Below are 18,309 nucleotides of genomic sequence, written 5' to 3'. Positions count from 1 at the left end.
TCACAGAAGTGTCATGCATAACAAATCAATCAACAAAATGAAAACTTTTATGTACTGCAGAATGACTATTTAAATGGATCTAATTTAATATGCTAAAATGAGAATCTGACATACTTCATTCCCAGATGAGACCAAATTATAATAGACCAATGTCTGAAAATCAATGTCAACCAATGTCTCAGATCAACTGTCTGAGAGGTCTTTGTGTCAAATTTCCATTTTAGGTATCATATCTTATGATATGATATCTTATGACAAAACAAATGCACAATAGTTATGTCAAAATGCATGCATGTCTTGGCGAATATAAACTTAACACAGTCAGTTATGACTTAAGTGACTGTAAACTGTTGGGAGAAAATTGGATGTGTGTCAATAGGATCTGTGCATTAGATCTTAAAGTGACAGCAGCCTAATATTCTGTACCTGCTGCTGTCTGTGACATTAACCAAAAAACAAAAATAAAATAGAAAATCACTCACTGCTCTTGACTGAAGAACTTCAGTAGCTTTAATAAGAATCAGTGTATATTTAATTCATACAGTGAAGACTACGCAGTGCTTTATTTTTACATTTTGATTACTTTATTCAATTTCTGTATTATTTCTTACTTGAATGCTATTGCTGAAAAACTATTTCACTTGTATCTTTGTTTTTTGTATTTGTCCTTCTTATCAATAACAAAGATAAAACAGCTATATCATTATATTTGAAGAGTTTGGTTCCAAAACGCGATAAACGCCATTTTCAAAAAAATTGAGTTCCCGCCAAAATCAGTATTGTATCTGGTTGGTATTTAAAAGTCATTTATTAATTTTGCGCAAAATGCGATATCCGTCGTGTTATTCTGTCATGTCATGTTTTCTCCCTTTCTTTCCAAAACGCGACAAACGCCAGTCTCCTTTTTCTGCAGAATGCGATATATCCGCTCAACCAATCACAGCGTTTTTAATACCAATGTACTCGGCAAATGTGTTTATTTAACCGTGTGGTGGCGCCAGATACTCTTTAATCGGTAATGACAAATAATTTATAACATTAACAAGATGACTCGTTGAATTAATTTTGGGACGACGGCTGAATGTATTTTTAGTAAAATGTCTGTATATAAGATAAATATTGGCAAAGTTTAGTTTTTTGTCATATATGTGAATCAACTTTGTTGTGTATTTTCAATTTGAAAAATAACTTTTATATTGATGGATTAATTGCATTTTGAAAAAAAAAAGTGTCATGGATTTATTGCATTTTGGGGAAAACATAATACATTTTTATAATAAACTTTTTAAAATCAAAATGTAGATTTGAATTTTTAATGTTTTTATAACTAAAAGATGCTATGTGAAAGTTTGAAACAGAAAATAGTGGTTTTCATCTTGCCACTCTCTTGGTAAAGAAAACCCTGGTAAAGAAATGTCTCTTGGTAAATTTGAGTAGACTGGAGTTACTGCGTTTTGGAACCAAACACTTCATTTCTTGTTATCATGAAATAAACTTACTATATAATTAAATAAGACTTTGGTCATACTTCCTACCCCTATAGCTCAAGCCCTCAAATGTAAGTCAAATGAGTGATTTATTTTGTGATAATTGAACTTTTTTACCATCTGAGTTTGACAGGCCAATTAAGGTCAATAATAACTGTTTAACTCTGCTTTATCCTTTTAGCTAACTTACCAATGTTGCAAAGATCTATATATACCTGTAGGCTTGTCTGTATGATAGTCTGGTTGTTTCTCACCATAGGCCTGTGTGGTGGCACTGCAATGTGGATTTTTATTTTTTTAAAGGGGAGGAAATGCTCAAAAACCAGGGCAGGTAGACGCTGGTGTGGGGGAAGGGGGGATTTAAATAAAATAATGAATTAAGTTCCATGTGGGTCATCCATTATTCAATTACTTTTCCTGTTGTTTTAGGTTTTTGGCATGGCATCGGTTCAGTAGTAGTATCGATATAATTTTGGTATCGTGACAACAGTAGTTGGTAGTTCACATACATTTTTTGTAACATTTAAGCTGTGATATAAAAGAAAGATATAAAAATCAAACATCTCCATAATATCAAAATGAGCAACAAATCAAATTGTAAAATATAAAGACATTTTATTTAAATATTATATATAATTAAAAAAAATCAGAGCTCAGAAGAGGGAGGACAACTCCTAAGATTTCTCAAATAAACTTCAACGTCAGTCTCATTACAATGATCTCGTGTGTCTAAAAAATAAAACCGATAGACCAAGAATGGAATGCAAAATGTATATGAAATATTTATGTCATGAGCTTTTCATGTTCTGCTGCTTTCATCAGTGTTCGCTTGAGTTATATCATTATTCTGCTGTGAGAACTTCAAAGGACTTCGAAAGCCAACATCAATTTGGATTATTTGCCTTTGTCACAAGCAACACTTTAAAAATGAAATAAGCCGCGTTCAGAGAGAGATTAATTTTCAGGGTCTACATCAGTTCCATCTCTGTCTCTGATCAAAGATAACAGGTGACTGTTAAAAAGGTACTGAACTGTGTCAGAGGGCCTGTCGCTGTCTCTGGTGCGAATCCTTGCGATCTCAGAATAATAAACAAGTTTACAAGCACCAGCATGGGTTTACTATCACATAAAACCATTCATAAATGCATATTGATATTGATTCTAATCAGGGCTGTGCAGGTCGACATTTATCGGTCAGTCACAAGCCTGTTTAAGTGATGAACTGCACTACTGGTGTTTTTTTTTTCAGAGATGGTAACGTTTTATTCTTTCAACCTCTGTAGCACTATGTGCATCTTCTGATGTATCTTGTTGTTCAATGGGTCCTGCTTCTGTCGTATCTTAGTTAAAGTTAAAATGAAAAAAAAAAAACATTCACAATAAGGGACTTATGTGTGCAATGACATGACAACCCAAACAAAACAGCTGACAGCATGTCATGGGCCAGTGCTATTCAGTGCAACTGAAGTGTGTCACCTCTAGTACAGTTCAAGAAACAACAGTAGGAACAACCTGCATTTTAATTAGATGGTTGAGCCAGAGACAGTTAAAAGGGCTGAGAATTTTTTTTTCTAAAAGCTGTTTTGGTTTTCTTTTCTCCCTCCAAAACAACCGCTGCATGTGTCAGACAAGCATCGCTCCTCTGCTATTCATATGTGTGAGATGGTGTGATCAATATGAATTGATCGGAGAATACAGCAGTCTGCAGAAGGGCCTAGTTTGAATGTAAGCCACTGCTGTGTCCATCTATTTATAATCCCGGACTAATTCGCACTTAATCTTTTCATTCCCATATTTTGATAAATTCCTGGTTCTCTTAGATGTGTTTTTCCACGTAATCATTTAAGGAGTTATACACTTAATCCAGTTCTAGAAGGGTAAAAATAGCTGCCGGCCAAACACTGATGGAGATAAATCACAGTTTCTGTTGGGTGGTTTAATGTTTCATTTGGAGCAGCAAAACTCAACAGAAAATAACTGATAACCTTTTTTGTTCTCAAAAATGACACCCGCCAACTGTGAATAAACATGAAGTCCTAATATCAATCATCATTTTACCTCATTTTTATAGTTTTGTAGATTCATTATAATCATTGATTTTTGTGACCAACAATCACAAAGGATATTTTCCCTTACAATGCTAGAACAGTTTTTATGCATATTCATAAAGAAATACCATTGGATCAAATAACATATCTGCAAGCATAACCTTTGCAAGATTAATCAATACATAAATCTTCCTCTGAATACATGTGAAGTCCTAATCAATTATTAAAGTTGCCTATTATTACATCACATCCACCAGCTGGGCAATGAATGACACTCTAATGAAATCTGCAATCTTTATTCTGTAATCAAACCTGTTGTCAATTAAACAAACCACAACAGATGGCATTGTTACCAATTAGGCTATATTTAGGGTTTGACTGAAGATTTGAGCATCTTCAGAGTTTTTTCCTATGTAAAATACATCCAAAGATTTGTCTAAAGTCTTACAGATAAATACATTTAAAGCATTTTACTACATTTACGGTATGAACTCAACAGTTCAATCTATACCAAGAGCATTTTATCATCTTAAATGCAACTGCTTTCAAAAGGAAGATTGATTTCTTTGGGAATGTTAAAGGACTAATGGTGTATAAGGAATAACAGTCCAGCATACCATTCCTAACACTTCCTAACAAATCTAAACCATCGCTTACTGACACGAGCTAAGCAGATAGAGTCATGTAATGTCATCATTCATCGTCTTAAAGACAACTCACATCTCTGAAGCGGTTCCAGTGCTTGATCTTGCGACTGTACTGGGAAATGGTGGACAGCCACTGTTCATCTTCCATGAAATTCCCCGTTTTCTCCGCTTCTTTCCCGCTTTTAACGTCCACCTGCACGGAAAACCGTACGAGCATCAGCAACGGGACGAGAAAACATCCCAGATCATTCATCCACACCATTTTGTCTGACGTCTCGATTCTTCTGCTTTAAAGGACGAGAGACTGATGCTGAGACTACAGTGAAGTGTGACCTGATTACAGGATGCGTCTTCCCTCTATAGAGAGAGAGAGAGAGAGAGAGAGAGAGAGAGAGAGAGAGAGAGAGAGAGATGAAGACGCGAAGAGCTGCTGCTATCAAGCTTGTCAGTGAATACACGTTCTGAATTTCATTAAATTCAATTATCGTCACATTTTAGAATCATTCATTCAGGATGTCAGTTAGCCCATAACCACTGAGAACAGAAAATAACCATGAGACAAAACATGTCCCACACTTTACCTTCCATTAGTTTTTTTTTTTTTAAGTAAAGGTATTTCCGCTTAGAAATTAACGCAAGAATTTACTAGAATTTTCTTAACACAAATGTAGGATAGTAATTCATTTGATTTTCTCCTTTTTTAAATAATAAAAAAAATGACATTACATGAGAACATTTAAAAATAGATAATATCATAGTCTTCTTTATATAGTCTATTCTGCTTATATGGGATCTAACTAAAATTATGCAAATCTCAAACAATTTATGTACAATTTGTGGGGTGGGAGTGGGGAATGCACAGCATAGGCTCAGTGGTCCGAGTGGGGTGGGTGTCTTTCTGCCGGTTACAGCGATGCTCAGTAGGCCAGTAGGTGGCGACTTTCTTTATGAGTGAATCATTGCTCATTCATTCAAATGATTTGTTCAGAACACTTTTAGAAATGAAACAAGGCTGCATATGAAATCGCATACTTCCCTACAATGTTATAATATTTTGTGCAGGAAATTAGCTTTCCTCGTAAATAGAGTGCTTCAGGGATTTTTGTAGGCAAAACCCGGAAGCGAGTTAGCATTTAGGACTTCCGGTTCCAACGCCGTAAAGTCTATGGGTTTTTTGAATGGGTTTTTGCTAAATCGCCTGAAATAAGGTCTGTGGTTAACAAAGCCTCTAAATACTTTCACGTTTTGATCTATGACATAAAACACACCAGTTATAACCCACTTGTGATTTTTTTAAACTTTTACTGTGTCTTAAAATCGGCGGTTGCTAACAAATTATATATAATATATAATAACAAATTGCTAAAAGGGACAACTTCCTTTGGCAGGGACTTTAGACGTCATCATTAAAAACGGGACATTTGGACAGCATTTCTCATGAAAAAGTGGATAAGTATTCATAACAGCACAGATCATAATCAGCGAGCATGTTTATAAATGAAGTTGTTTTCTAAATAAAGTTTGAGGAAGCTTGGTGGTGACGACGTTGATCCGCGACCATGGTGTGCTGTAGTCCGTTTATAGCCTACTGTTAGCCTTTTATATCTGACGACTTTATTTAGGCTTCAAAATCTATAAATGTTGTGTTAACTTGTAAAGATTATCTTGATAGACAAAACTTGAAAGTCTCATAACCCTTTGTTAAACACAGAGCTTATTTTCTGCGATTTTCCAAAAGTCTATGGGAAAAATGCTTAGGCTTTCGATCGAGGGAACCCGTGCGCCGCTAACTTCCGGGTTGGCCTACAAAAACATGTCATCCCTGGGGTACTCAAGGGCCCACCTTTACGCCCCCACTCGCAAAGATCAATCCCGAGCAACCCAATCCCATTATGGTGGCGTTCATGTGCGTTAAACTCGTAAATACAATCTTTCCGACAGCAATCTCCCATTTTTTATGTCCTTCTCCCCGTCTCGTTCACTCGGATGTACGTAATTGCTTATGTTGGACAAGTGCCCACTACTGGCAGAACACTTGAAATGTGTTAAAAATTGAATTGTGATTTTGATCTATTCTGTACATTTTGTGGATTACATGTTTTCTCGTTTATTTTGGAGATCTCCCAATTCAGTTTGTTTTTCAGATTTCAGGGGCCAGTTGCATAAACCGCTCAGACTAGTCTTACCAGTTAGCCATCAATGCTTTTTCTTTTAGACTGTTCATAACTTTTTTAAGATATTTCCTTGAAAACGTAGATTTGCATAATTTGATACCGAAAAGTACGATTGAATGCCCTTTGACTAACTGCTAGTGGGTCATATTAGATCTTAAGACACTGTCTTAACATAATGGCTATGTTTATGCAACTGGCCCCTGTTCTTTTAATAAGGCTCACATCACGCCCAGCTTTCAACTGTGCTTTAAAAATGTTTTATTTGTTTTTTCACCTATGACAATATTTATTATAAGGAATATTATTTAATCAATCTGCTGCTTCATTTAGCTAAATTTAACAAATGTTAATTTTTGGGAAATAAGCTTTTGTTTTTAATTTTAAAATCAGAAGTTAAACAATACCTAAATACAATGTTTTGTTTAAAAAAATAAGAAAGCTGTAAAATGTGTTTCTATTTGTAAACATTTTCATATTTTTATTTAACTTTATTTCTATCTTTTACGTTTGTCACTGTTTTATTTTATTTAGGCTATGTATGTATGTCTTATTTTTGTTAATTCGGTGTACCCCCCTTAACTGTAGTTGTAATTCTTTAAAACCATTTAAAAAGAAACAAAACAAAAAAAAACACTTGCAATGTGTTTTAATGGAACGCCCTAAGCCCTTGATAACTTGGGATCCGAAATGGAGCTGATTTATCTGTTTCCACACATGCAAACAACCAGTTCACAGAGTGGTTGTTTGGATTGAAACCATTTATGAGTGTGTATTGTGATATTTAATACAGCTTAGGTTTGATACAGTGCATCATTATGGACCAAATACAATGTTTTATTTAAACGAAACTTAAAGTGCTTAGATGGAAACATGCACCCTGATATTGACTCCAAAACGCTGTGACATAAAAAGCACTGACTGAGAGGACAATTGACAGAGCACACATGACATCGTTTATCTGTGTGTGAATATGTCAGCGTATAGTGTAACTCAACCCTGAAAGCCCCACAGGGGGTTTCAAGTGGTCATTTTTGACCATGGCTATGGATGTCACTAGCTGTAGTTTCATACATATATGTGACACCTGATTCATATGAAAGAATATACGCTGCAGGCAAGCAATACAAACTTCAACATACTTGACATACAACATGCAGTCTCTAATAAAGCAGGGATATATATATATATATATATATATATATATATATATATATATATATATTGTATACAAATTGTAATACAGTGTGTAAATAATTCCACAACACTTTTTTTTTTTTTTTTTTACATAAAAACAGTGTATTTCAGCGTATTTTATTTTTATATGTGTTCTCTGTTCTCACATTCCTTGGGAATCAAACTGTCTTGTTGTTGCCAGCACCGTGCATTACTGTATGAGCTAGACAGGAAAGGACATAAGAGACACATTGACTCTGGATTACTCCTCCTCTCACTAAGAAAGAAACATCAGTGTTTAGAGGTGATGTTGTACCACACGGATCAGGACGGGGTGCAGCTTTTTCCCTGCTCTCAGCATATCCTTGCTCTGCGGCGCAGTGTCACTTCTGCCACTGATATGCTGCAGTGAAGTCAAATCCTACACTTACCCTGCTTCATTTCATTCTTTTTCATCTGCAGTGAGAGTCCCAGATTTCATTACCTTGCAACAGTAAGTCACACTCTTGTATGTTTCCCTTTAGTGATTTTTAGTGATACTGATATGTTTTTTCACCTTTGGTCTCATTTTGGCTTTGCTGATTCAAGGTGGCAGTTTTTTCAGAGGTAACTGGAGACATATGGACACAGACACTGACTATACACTATTTGAAGTTATTGATAGCATAGCCTATTACAATAAAGAAAATAAGACAAACACTGCAACAATGTTACAATAATGTAATTCGGAGGTTCTCTGAGGTCATTTTCACAAGAGAAACACAAGTAGTGGTGATTCAGGACTGATACCCAGCTAACAAAAATATGTTCCAAGAACGTTTTGCTAATGTTCCTATATAAGTTATGAAAACTTCATTTCTGAATGTTCTCTGAATGTTCAAAACATCCAGTTTTTTAATTTTTTTTTTTTTTTAAACTTGGTTAAGTGAACAAAAAGGGAACATTCAATTCCAGACATAATGGGATTGTTACTTTTGAATGTTCTCTGAACATTCTGAAACTAGTAACAATTAAAACAACAACAACAAAAACAAAACATTACACAAATGTTCAGCTAAAATGTTTCAGGAAAAAAAAAAAAAATAATCATGTATGATGTAGATAGTGTTTTTGTACAAATGTTTGGAGAACATTAAAGACCAGACAACTTTAATGTTCTATTAATATTACTGGAGAACTTTTGTTCATAACTTTGAGAGAACCTTGCCAAAACATTATCTAAAGTTGTGAACTTTCCCTGTTATCTGGGTATACAGCCATGGATGACGTGAATATTAGAAAGTAATCTTTGGATGGAAGTATTGACCTATCAGAATCAAGTATTCCAGAGAGCTGTGTTATAATAAGATTTGATACATTCTGTCTGGATTAGAGTTTTTTTTTTAAAGGCTCTGCCTGTAAAGCTTTAATACTCAATTCGGCATTGCAAGGTGTTATTTCTTCATGCTTCCTCACCAGTATAAATCTGCACTCAAAATGTCAGCAGCAGCGTTCTCTTTCTCAGAAGCACACAGCATAATCTTTAAAGTGGCTCAATTAATCTTCGCTGAGAGCGTTAAACAATACCATAGCCCATTATTGCCTTCCTCTGCATGCAGCAATACTGGCAGACATGATCTTTGCACAATTTTGCTGACAGAAGGATTTTAGAGTTGTTTTAGGGTTAGGTTCCCCAAATAGGGGGCCAAATTGTAAATGGCATGACATTTTAATAAATTACTCATCTGTGCAATAATGTCACTGAAGGAAAGCGACCTCCTCATGGTCCACTAGATAAGTGGCTCCAATCTCTAGGTTACCCTTAAGTGTAACTTTACACCTAAACTTGCTGTGCAGTGTATTGGAACTGCATGAAAGAACACCATCTCAGCAAGAATTATCCAACATCAGAGTTTCTCCTGGCCCTCTGGGAGCTGGGATCCTTTTCGTCCTCCCCTGCAATAAATCAAATCTTAAATGGAACAGTGTTTTGGATGAAGACACACACAGAGACACACATTATTTAGACGCAGTGTGCATACTAAGTTAGACTCTTGACATTAATAATCAAACATATTTCTCTCCCTCAAACCTTCATGCTTCAGTATTTTGCAGTCAGACACCATATTGTGCCATGTGCAGTCACAATCAGGTCTTCTGGAGATAATAATGGTTTCAGGACTTTAAACATCAGTGACCACAGACAAAACTGTCTTCTTTACTAAAAGCATGGTGTTTCTATGGTTACTGACTAATCAAAGCAGTCCAGGGACTGTTCTGTTGCTCCTCCTTTCACTTTGCTGCCCGTGAAATCAGCTCAATTCATGATTTCATGAAACTCTGACCACCAACACTGAACCCACCTGCATCAGTCCGGACACCTGCAGTGCCTGGATTTCATCCTAATAAAATGATAGGATAGTTATATATAGGTATATCTTCTCTTAGCATTGATATGGATAAATGTATGCTGTGTGCTGTTGATCATACAGTATCCACTCAGATGTGGAATGGGCTTAGAATTGAGAGTTAATAATCCTATTATGAAATATGTTAACAACATAATTGATTTTAAAGCGCATTTTGGTTTTGTATGTATTGTTGTGCGCAGAACAGAGATGTTGATGAGGAAAAAGCGTGCATTTCTTTATTGATTTCTAGTAGCACAGCTCACGACTGCCTCCTGGTGTGCAATTCCAACACTGACTGTCGACTACCAAAAGTTTGGAGTCGGTGCTATTTTTTTTTTTTTTTTTTTTTTTTTTTTAATTAATACGTTTCATTCAGCAGGACACATTAAAAGTGACAGTAAAGACTTACGTTGTTAAAAAAACCGACTTCAAATAAATGCTTTTCTTTTAAACTTTCTATTTATCAAATAATCTTGACAAAAATGTGTCATGGCTTCCATGAAAATAATGATAATAATAAGAAATGTTTCTTGAGCAACATTTCTGAAGGATCACGTGACACTGAAGACAGTGTAATGGCTGCTGAAAATTCAGCTGTGTCATCACAGGAATAGATTACATTTTAAAATATAAACAGATATTTGAAATTGTAATATTTCACATTACTGATTTTACTGTATTTTTGATCAAATAAATGCACCCTTGGCAAACTTAGAGAATTCCTGAAACATTGAAAAATGATTATCTAAACAGACTTGGCTCTAACGACTTATTATTGGAGTGTGAAAATTAAGCATAATTATATTTGAACTCTAAATTTGTTAAAAAGAAAATGTATTCTTATGGTTTATTTCCTTTTTGGTAACTATGTTACATTACATACATATACACACAAAATTATAGAATGTTGCACTGAACTGAAAGAACGTAATATATATATAAAGCAAATCTCTAGGAAAATTAGAATTTCAGTGGCTAATTGGTCTAAGCATTAACTTCAAGCAGTGATGTTTTTCCTTTCTATATTACATATATGCAGAGACAGTATACAGTAAGACTGGAGCTGGCAAGGCACTTGATTATGCTTTAGAACCTTCAATCTACTTTGCAAAACATACTGTTAAATGATTATACATTTTCTAAAAAATAAATTAAAATGGAAGAAAATAGTATGACACCATTTAATAAATAATTAATTTTCCATTTGCATAAATCTCAAACATTCTTTTTTAAAAATCCAACAGGCAAAACATTTCATTAAATGCTGAACGACACCGACGTAATCATTTGACTTCCTGTGGTCAGATCAACAGATTTAAACACTACTAGAAATTTCAGAGTTGGCTCAGAAAGCCCAAATATGGGTGTTGAAAAAATGCTTTAAGAAAAAACGATGTGTAAATAAAAAAAAAAAAAGGAAAAGCAGTAAGCTAGCAGCATTGATTACCATTTAACAGCTGTTTACTTTCCTCTCTACCAGCAAATCATCTAATTTCTCATTCTTAATTCATTACATTTTTAAATCCTTATTTAAAACTACTTCACAGATGTTAAGATCTTCCACGACTTGTAATTTTCTGCAAATTTTGAAGGAGAGATGAGAGTGAACCCCTGTGGCACCAGGATGGGCTATCTTTGCTTCTCTTGAACTGGTGCAATGCAATGTCCCATTTTAGCAAAGAGAACAGAACATTTCTGTACATGAAAATCTTCGAATGACGTCACAACAGGACACTTCCTGAAAAACACACAAATGGTCAAAGAACATCCACAGGTAAGAATAAACAACCTAAACTTCAGAAAAAGGACTCACTTTCTGCTACTCAGTGTCCATGTAACAGAACCTGTATATCTGAAAGTTTCGAGCAACTGGGTGTTGTCATTTTCTGCGCTCTTTGGTACAAGTCTGTGTCCCCAAAGTAACGTGCCCGATACAACAAGCCTTCCTCTGCAAATAAGAGCACAGATGTCTAGGTTTTCAGAATATTAAGCAAAATTACACTTGCATTATGTGGACATTTTTACATAATATATAGACATGCATTATAAAGCAGCTTCATATGCGTCACATACTTTGTTGTTTCTCCTTCCAGCAGTTGTTTCTTAGGTTTGATATATAGTCCTCCTCCACACTTTGTTCAACATTCTTGAGATTCATCCCCGTATATTCTTCTGAGAAGTGATCGCCAACATAGTAAGGCACCTTCAGAGTAGCAGTGTGTCGCCTGTTTGTGTGGCCCATGGATCTAAAGCAGGTGGAATGTACGATAACGTCAGAGATATTTATCACCCGCAAGACAACCATCATTCTTCAAAACAACAAAATGAACACGTTTTTGCTTTCACTTTGAACATTTTTTGTAACATTGAGGTTTAAAGAATGAAACAAACAATATATGGTAATTTAGCGTGACATCTTGCTCAAAATGCACAATGAGCTTCATATAACTTTTAAAGTGCTATTATGCCATTTTAAAGGTTTCTAATTTTGTTTTGGAGGTCTCCTAGAATGTTTCCATGCATCCAAGGTCAAAAAACACTTTAATTTTCTCATAACGTAGATGCACACCACCTAATTTTTCAAAGAGTCTGATAAAGGTTCTCTTTAAATCCCTCCTTACTGCAAGCCTTCTTTGCTCCGATTGGTTAGATGGCGCAGTCTGTTGCGATTGGTCTACCGCTTACAGCACATGTCGGAAACAAAGCACCTATTACCATAATTTCGGTTCCGGAGGCTTCCTCAGCACTTGATACACAGTGATACAAACAATGTCGTCAGTTTTCCCATATCAACTGCAGCGCAAATCCTCATCCTTTTGAAGTGCATAAAAAATGTTTTTGCAGCGCTGAAAATAGCGTCTTCTCGACATGACAACATGAACCAAACTCATCCAGACCTCAGCTACAACTACAGTGTTTGAGGGCAAGTCAAATTAGATGTTGTTCATGGGCAGCCAATGAAAAGCATAGCCTTGCATTACGCAAATTTGTTACACTGTTACCCGGATGGGAGTGAGGTTTAGGGGGTGACGCTAGAGACAGTGTCCTTGTTAGTGTCTGCCTCCCATGCCGGAGAGGCTGGTTCGAATCCTGCTCGGAGCGGGGCAAGTAGGAACAGGTACATTTGGTGCCCTGACCCAGATGGGAGTGAGGTTTAGGGGGGTGAGTGTAATGGAGGCAAGCTAGTAAAAGCTGTGTGAGTAAGCCTCACTCCCCTGATCTCAAGAGGCTCGCTAGCGACTGAGGCTAGATACTGTGGTCTTTAGCAGTGTTGCCAATTGTTTTCAGTTGAAAGTAGCTAAAACTGGTCACTAAATGTCGATAGATGACATTATACTGGCAAGTCCACCGATCTGTGTTAATTTAAGTATAGATCAGTGGGCAAGTCATGGAATCTAGAAAATATTTGTCCAAGAAGTTGCTAGATTTGTCACTAGGCTTTTGAAAAAAAATGTCTCAAAAGGGGCGGGGTAGTTGCTAAATCTAGTGACAAAATCGCTAAATTGGCAGCACTGGTTTTTAGTGTCCTTGTCCCATCCAATGCATTTCAAATCACACTCAGAACGGGTCAAGTAGGACCGGTTACGTTTGGTGCCGTGACCCGGATGGGAGTGAGGTTTAGGGGGTGAAGCTTGAAACTGCAGCCTTCAGTGTCCTTGTTAGCATCTGTCTCCCATGCCGGAGACGCCGGTTTGAATCCTGCTCAAAGCGGGTCAAGTAGGACCAGCTAAATTTGGTGCCCTGACCCAGATGGGAGTGAGGTTTAGGGGGGTAAGTGTAATGGAGGCAAGCTAGTAAAAAGCTGTGCGAGTAAACCTCACTCCCTTGATCTCATGAGGCGCTAGCGACTGACACTAGAGACTGTGATCTTCAACGTCCTTGTTAGTGCCTGCCTCCCATCCCATGCAGTTTGAATCCGGCTCAGGGCGGGTCGAGTAGGACCGGTTACATTTGGTGCCCTGACCCAGATGGGAGTGAGATTTAAGGGGTGACGCTAGAGACGGCGGCCTTTAGCGTCCTTGTTAGCGTCTGCCTCCCATGCCAGAGACGCCGGTTCAAATCCTGCTCAGAGCGGGTCGAGTAGGACCGGTTACATTTGGTGCCCTGACCCAGATGGAAGTGAGGTTTAGGGGGTAAATGTAATGGAGGCAAGCTAGTAAAAGCTGTGTGAATAAACCTCACTCCCCTGATCTGCTAGCGACTGAAGCTAGAGACTGTGGTCTTCAGCATCCTTGTTAGCGCCCGCCTCCTATCCCATGCTCAAAGCGGGTCGAGTAGGACCGGTTACATTTGGTGCCGTGACCCGGATGGGGTAATGTTTAGGGGGTGAACGTTAGAGACTGCGGCCTTTAGTGTCCTTGTTAGCGTCTGCCTCCCATGCCGGAGACGCCGGTTCGAATCCCGAAGCGAGTCAAGTAGGACCAGTTACCTTTGGTGCCCTGACCCGAATGGGAGTGAGGTTTAGGGGGGTGAGTGTAATGGATGAAAGCTAGTAAGAGTTATGCGAGTAAACCTCATTCCCCTGGCCTCGAGACTGGCGCTAGAGACTGACGCTAGAGACTGACGCTAGAGACTGACGCTAGAGACTGACGCGTCTTCAGCGTCCTTGTTAGCGCCCGCCTCCTATCCCATGCTCAAAGCGGGTCGAGTAGGACCGGTTACATTTGGTGCCGTGACCCGGATGGGGTAATGTTTAGGGGGTGAATGTTAGAGACTGCTGCCTTTAGTGTCCTTGTTAGCGTCTGCCTCCCATGCCGGAGACGCCGGTTCGAATCCCGAAGCGAGTCAAGTAGGACCAGTTACCTTTGGTGCCCTGACCCGAATGGGAGTGAGGTTTAGGGGGGTGAGTGTAATGGATGAAAGCTAGTAAGAGTTATGCGAGTAAACCTCATTCCCCTGGCCTCGAGACTGACGCTAGAGACTGACGCTAGAGACTGACGCTAGAGACTGACGCTAGAGACTGACGCTAGAGACTGACGCTACAGGCTGACGCTACAGACTGACGCTACAGACTGACGCTACAGACTGACGCTACAGATTGCGGTCTTCAGCGTCCTTGTTAGCGCCCGCCTCCTATCCCATGCTCAAAGCGGGTCGAGTAGGACCGGTTACATTTGGTGCCGTGACCCGGATGGGGTAATGTTTAGGGGGTGAATGTTAGAGACTGCTGCCTTTAGTGTCCTTGTTAGCGTCTGCCTCCCATGCCGGAGACGCCGGTTCGAATCCCGAAGCGAGTCAAGTAGGACCAGTTACCTTTGGTGCCCTGACCCGAATGGGAGTGAGGTTTAGGGGGGTGAGTGTAATGGATGAAAGCTAGTAAGAGTTATGCGAGTAAACCTCATTCCCCTGGCCTCGAGACTGGCGCTAGAGACTGACGCTAGAGACTGACGCTAGAGACTGACGCTAGAGACTGACGCTAGAGACTGCGGTCTTCAGCGTCCTTGTTAGCGCCCGCCTCCTATCCCATGCTCAAAGCGGGTCGAGTAGGACCGGTTACATTTGGTGCCGTGACCCGGATGGGGTAATGTTTAGGGGGTGAATGTTAGAGACTGCTGCCTTTAGTGTCCTTGTTAGCGTCTGCCTCCCATGCCGGAGACGCCGGTTCGAATCCCGAAGCGAGTCAAGTAGGACCAGTTACTTTGGGTGCCCTGACCCGAATGGGAGTAAGGTTTAGGGGGGTGAGTGTAATGGATGAAAGCTAGTAAGAGTTATGCGAGTAAACCTCATTCCCCTGGCCTCGAGACTGGCGCTAGAGACTGACGCTAGAGACTGACGCTACAGGCTGACGCTACAGACTGACGCTACAGACTGACGCTACAGACTGACGCTACAGACTGACGCTACAGATTGCGGTCTTTAGCGTCCTTGTTAGTGCCTGCCTCCCATGCTGGGTAGAATCCCGCTCAGAGCAGGTCAAGTAGCACCAGTTTAATTTGTAACAGGAAGTGAGACTGGAATTGCCGAAGACTCATTTCAGCAGTTCAGAATCGATTCTTACTTAATATAACTTTTTTCTGATGTGCACCTTAAGCCTCAAACATTCACAATCAGCTATATTACACACTGCATAAAAAGTAATATATTCGAAAAAAGCATATTGGTGGCATTTTAAGCAAGAATGGTCACACATCAGCTAAAATAGTATATAATAATAATAATAATAATAAACCAAGTACACCAGATCATATATTTAAGATAATGCAGATTTTGGTCAATGCTTGGTCTTACGGTCTGTTGCTGAGGCTGTATGGAGGACTGGAAACCATCATCTGGCTGAGAGCTGATACTATGATCAGAATGAGTATGGGCATCAGCTGTACAAACAAGGCAAGGCCACCCTGGACAACAAAATGCATTTATTAAAATAAAACAGCTGGTGCATGACACAATGAAAAAGCTGCTGTTATATTCCAGCAATCTGAATAGTCCTTCAGTTAGTTATCAGGCTCTTACTTCTCTCTGTTGTTCTCGTCGTTCGGGTCGCTGCTGATGGCCAAACCTCATCCTGCCATTGCTGTACACATGCACATTACCTAGAAACATAAACAGAAATGGCACAATGACACATTTGTGGATTTTGAATGTATTCGACCACAACCACCTACATGTATTTCTTAAACCACATTTCAAGGTCACATGACTCACTGGTTGGAAATCCACCTCCAAAGAACATATTGAAAAGGTCCTCAGGGGAAATATCAGCCTCGAAATTTCTATGATGTGTCCTATGCCTGTGAGTTGGGTGGGCTTTTTCTTCACCATAGACATCATACTGCCTTCTTTTTTCAGGGTTACTGAGGACTGCGTAAGCATTACCTATAGCTGTTGAAGACCAGGAAACAGAACAAATTAGAAGACCACATGCAAACTTACTCCACACTGAGAAGAATCGCTGAATGCATGAGATTAAGTCATGTATTATACCTTTAAATGCTTCAGTGGCACCGGGAGCGTGGTTTTTATCTGGATGAAACTTTAGAGCCAACTTTCGGTAGGCTTTTTTCAGATCCTCCTCAGAGGCTTCTTTAGTGACTCCAAGAATCTCATAATAGTCCTTACACCTCTTAATTCTGCATCAAGACAGATCGCAGTATAATAGGAAGAACATAGTTAGGTGATAAAACCACTATGCACACAATAAATCAAAATCTTCATCACAGAAATAATGACCTCAGCCTAGCCTTTTAAGCAAGTATTCTGAAATAAATAACAGACCTTTTGACAGCATCCAGCTGCTCTGATGTGTATGGTTTGGCAGATTCTGTGGCACCATGTCCAGAGGAGTGATCTCCAGTGCTGTGGCTTCTGTTTCGTAAACCATCATGTTCTCCGTTGTTTTCTTCACTTGCAGAAGGTCCTCCATTCTGAGCAATAGACTCTAGTAAAGCTGAGATAAGAGCACTTGCATTTAAATAAGAAGCACTTCTATCTATCTATCTATCTATCTAGAAATGAAAATAATCAAGATTCAAATTCCGATTAACCTTATACTATGCAAGATTACAATACCAATATATGTAAATAGTATATTGACATCCAATAGAAATGATATATAACCAAGAGCAATAAATATATGATTCGTTTCTATATAACAACATACAGTTTGCTCATTTAAAAGCAGAAAATTCTGTTATTTCACAGCTATAAGAGATCGAGATCCCAGGGCCTTAATTACCGTCTAACTACAGGCTTCGGGTTTTCCGGTGGCCCTTTAACAGACCTCATACGATCTCCATTATACACTTATTTACAATTCACGCACATCTCGCCTTGTCGGTGGGAAACAGTCTCTGTGCCTTCTCGAGGAACCGTCTGGCTTTGTCGGGCTCATTATCTCGCAGCGATGCGATCGCTATTTCGATGCAGCGTTCCGCTTCGTCCTTGTTTGATTCCATTGCGACGGCGGAACTGATGACTGATCTCTTTCCTGGCCCAACAGACGCAGCTTGATGACGTTTGCAACAAACGTCAAGAGTTTTTCACTAGTGGATAGAACGCCCACTCTGTAAGATAAGGGTTCCCATACTGTAAAATTACTAGAGAAAAAATAATAATATTTATAATAAAATATATATATATATATATATATATATATATATATATATATATATATATATATTCAATAAATATACAATATAAACTTATGCTATAAAAGACTCTTTATTTAACTAATAATATTAATACTACTACTACTACTACTAATAATAAATGTGGCAGATTCCTGAAGAAATACAAGAAATGTTTGGTGATAGTACTGGTAATGTTTAATCTACTTTCCTCTACTTACCAATGTTTTACATTTATTGTTTTTATTTAATATATTTTAAAATCATGTTAATATATAATTCTTTATTTTATTTTTACTTAATTCATTCTTTTGTTTTTTTCTG

At 38.2% G+C, this 18,309-nt stretch overlaps 2 protein-coding genes across 3 annotated transcripts in view; both read right to left on the bottom strand.

Annotated features, from left to right (window-relative positions):
• Positions 1–4,557, bottom strand: part of spock2 (SPARC (osteonectin), cwcv and kazal like domains proteoglycan 2) — a 54,864-nt gene extending 50,307 nt beyond the window's left edge. For both annotated transcript variants that reach the window (XM_048205188.1, XM_048205189.1), the window contains exon 1: positions 4,256–4,557. In XM_048205188.1, the coding sequence (XP_048061145.1) occupies positions 4,256–4,444 (189 nt within the window). In that variant the 5' untranslated portion in view covers positions 4,445–4,557. The remainder of the gene's footprint in view (positions 1–4,255) is intronic.
• A 6,529-nt stretch (positions 4,558–11,086) lies between these two features.
• On the bottom strand, positions 11,087–17,869 carry dnajb12a (DnaJ heat shock protein family (Hsp40) member B12a). The gene is made up of 9 exons (XM_048205187.1): positions 17,682–17,869; positions 17,135–17,306; positions 16,844–16,989; positions 16,565–16,741; positions 16,373–16,452; positions 16,148–16,257; positions 11,993–12,165; positions 11,733–11,867; positions 11,087–11,657 (listed from the first exon to the last, which is right to left on the bottom strand). The coding sequence occupies exons 1-8, from the start codon at positions 17,812–17,814 to the stop codon at positions 11,743–11,745; spliced, it is 1,116 nt and encodes a 371-aa protein (XP_048061144.1). The 5' UTR covers positions 17,815–17,869; the 3' UTR covers positions 11,087–11,657; positions 11,733–11,742.
• Positions 17,870–18,309: the final 440 nt, after the last annotated feature.

Source organism: Megalobrama amblycephala, linkage group LG10 (genome assembly GCF_018812025.1).
Source record: "Megalobrama amblycephala isolate DHTTF-2021 linkage group LG10, ASM1881202v1, whole genome shotgun sequence".
NCBI classification, from domain to species: domain Eukaryota; kingdom Metazoa; phylum Chordata; class Actinopteri; order Cypriniformes; family Xenocyprididae; genus Megalobrama; species Megalobrama amblycephala.
The sequence above is the reverse complement of the archived record's forward strand: the minus strand, read 5'-3'. Positions and strand labels throughout refer to the sequence as shown.

Excerpts from the sequence above, each read along its gene's own strand:
- dnajb12a (XM_048205187.1), bottom strand. The coding sequence starts at position 17,814 with ATGGAATCAAACAAGGACGAAGCGGAACGCTGCATCGAAATAGCGATC. Across the intron at positions 16,742-16,843 it reads TGCCACTGAAGCATTTAAAG|CTATAGGTAATGCTTACGCA; the intron begins GTATAATACATG and ends GGTCTTCAACAG. Across the intron at positions 11,868-11,992 it reads CTGGAAGGAGAAACAACAAA|AGGAAGGCTTGTTGTATCGG; the intron begins GTATGTGACGCA and ends TCTTATTTGCAG.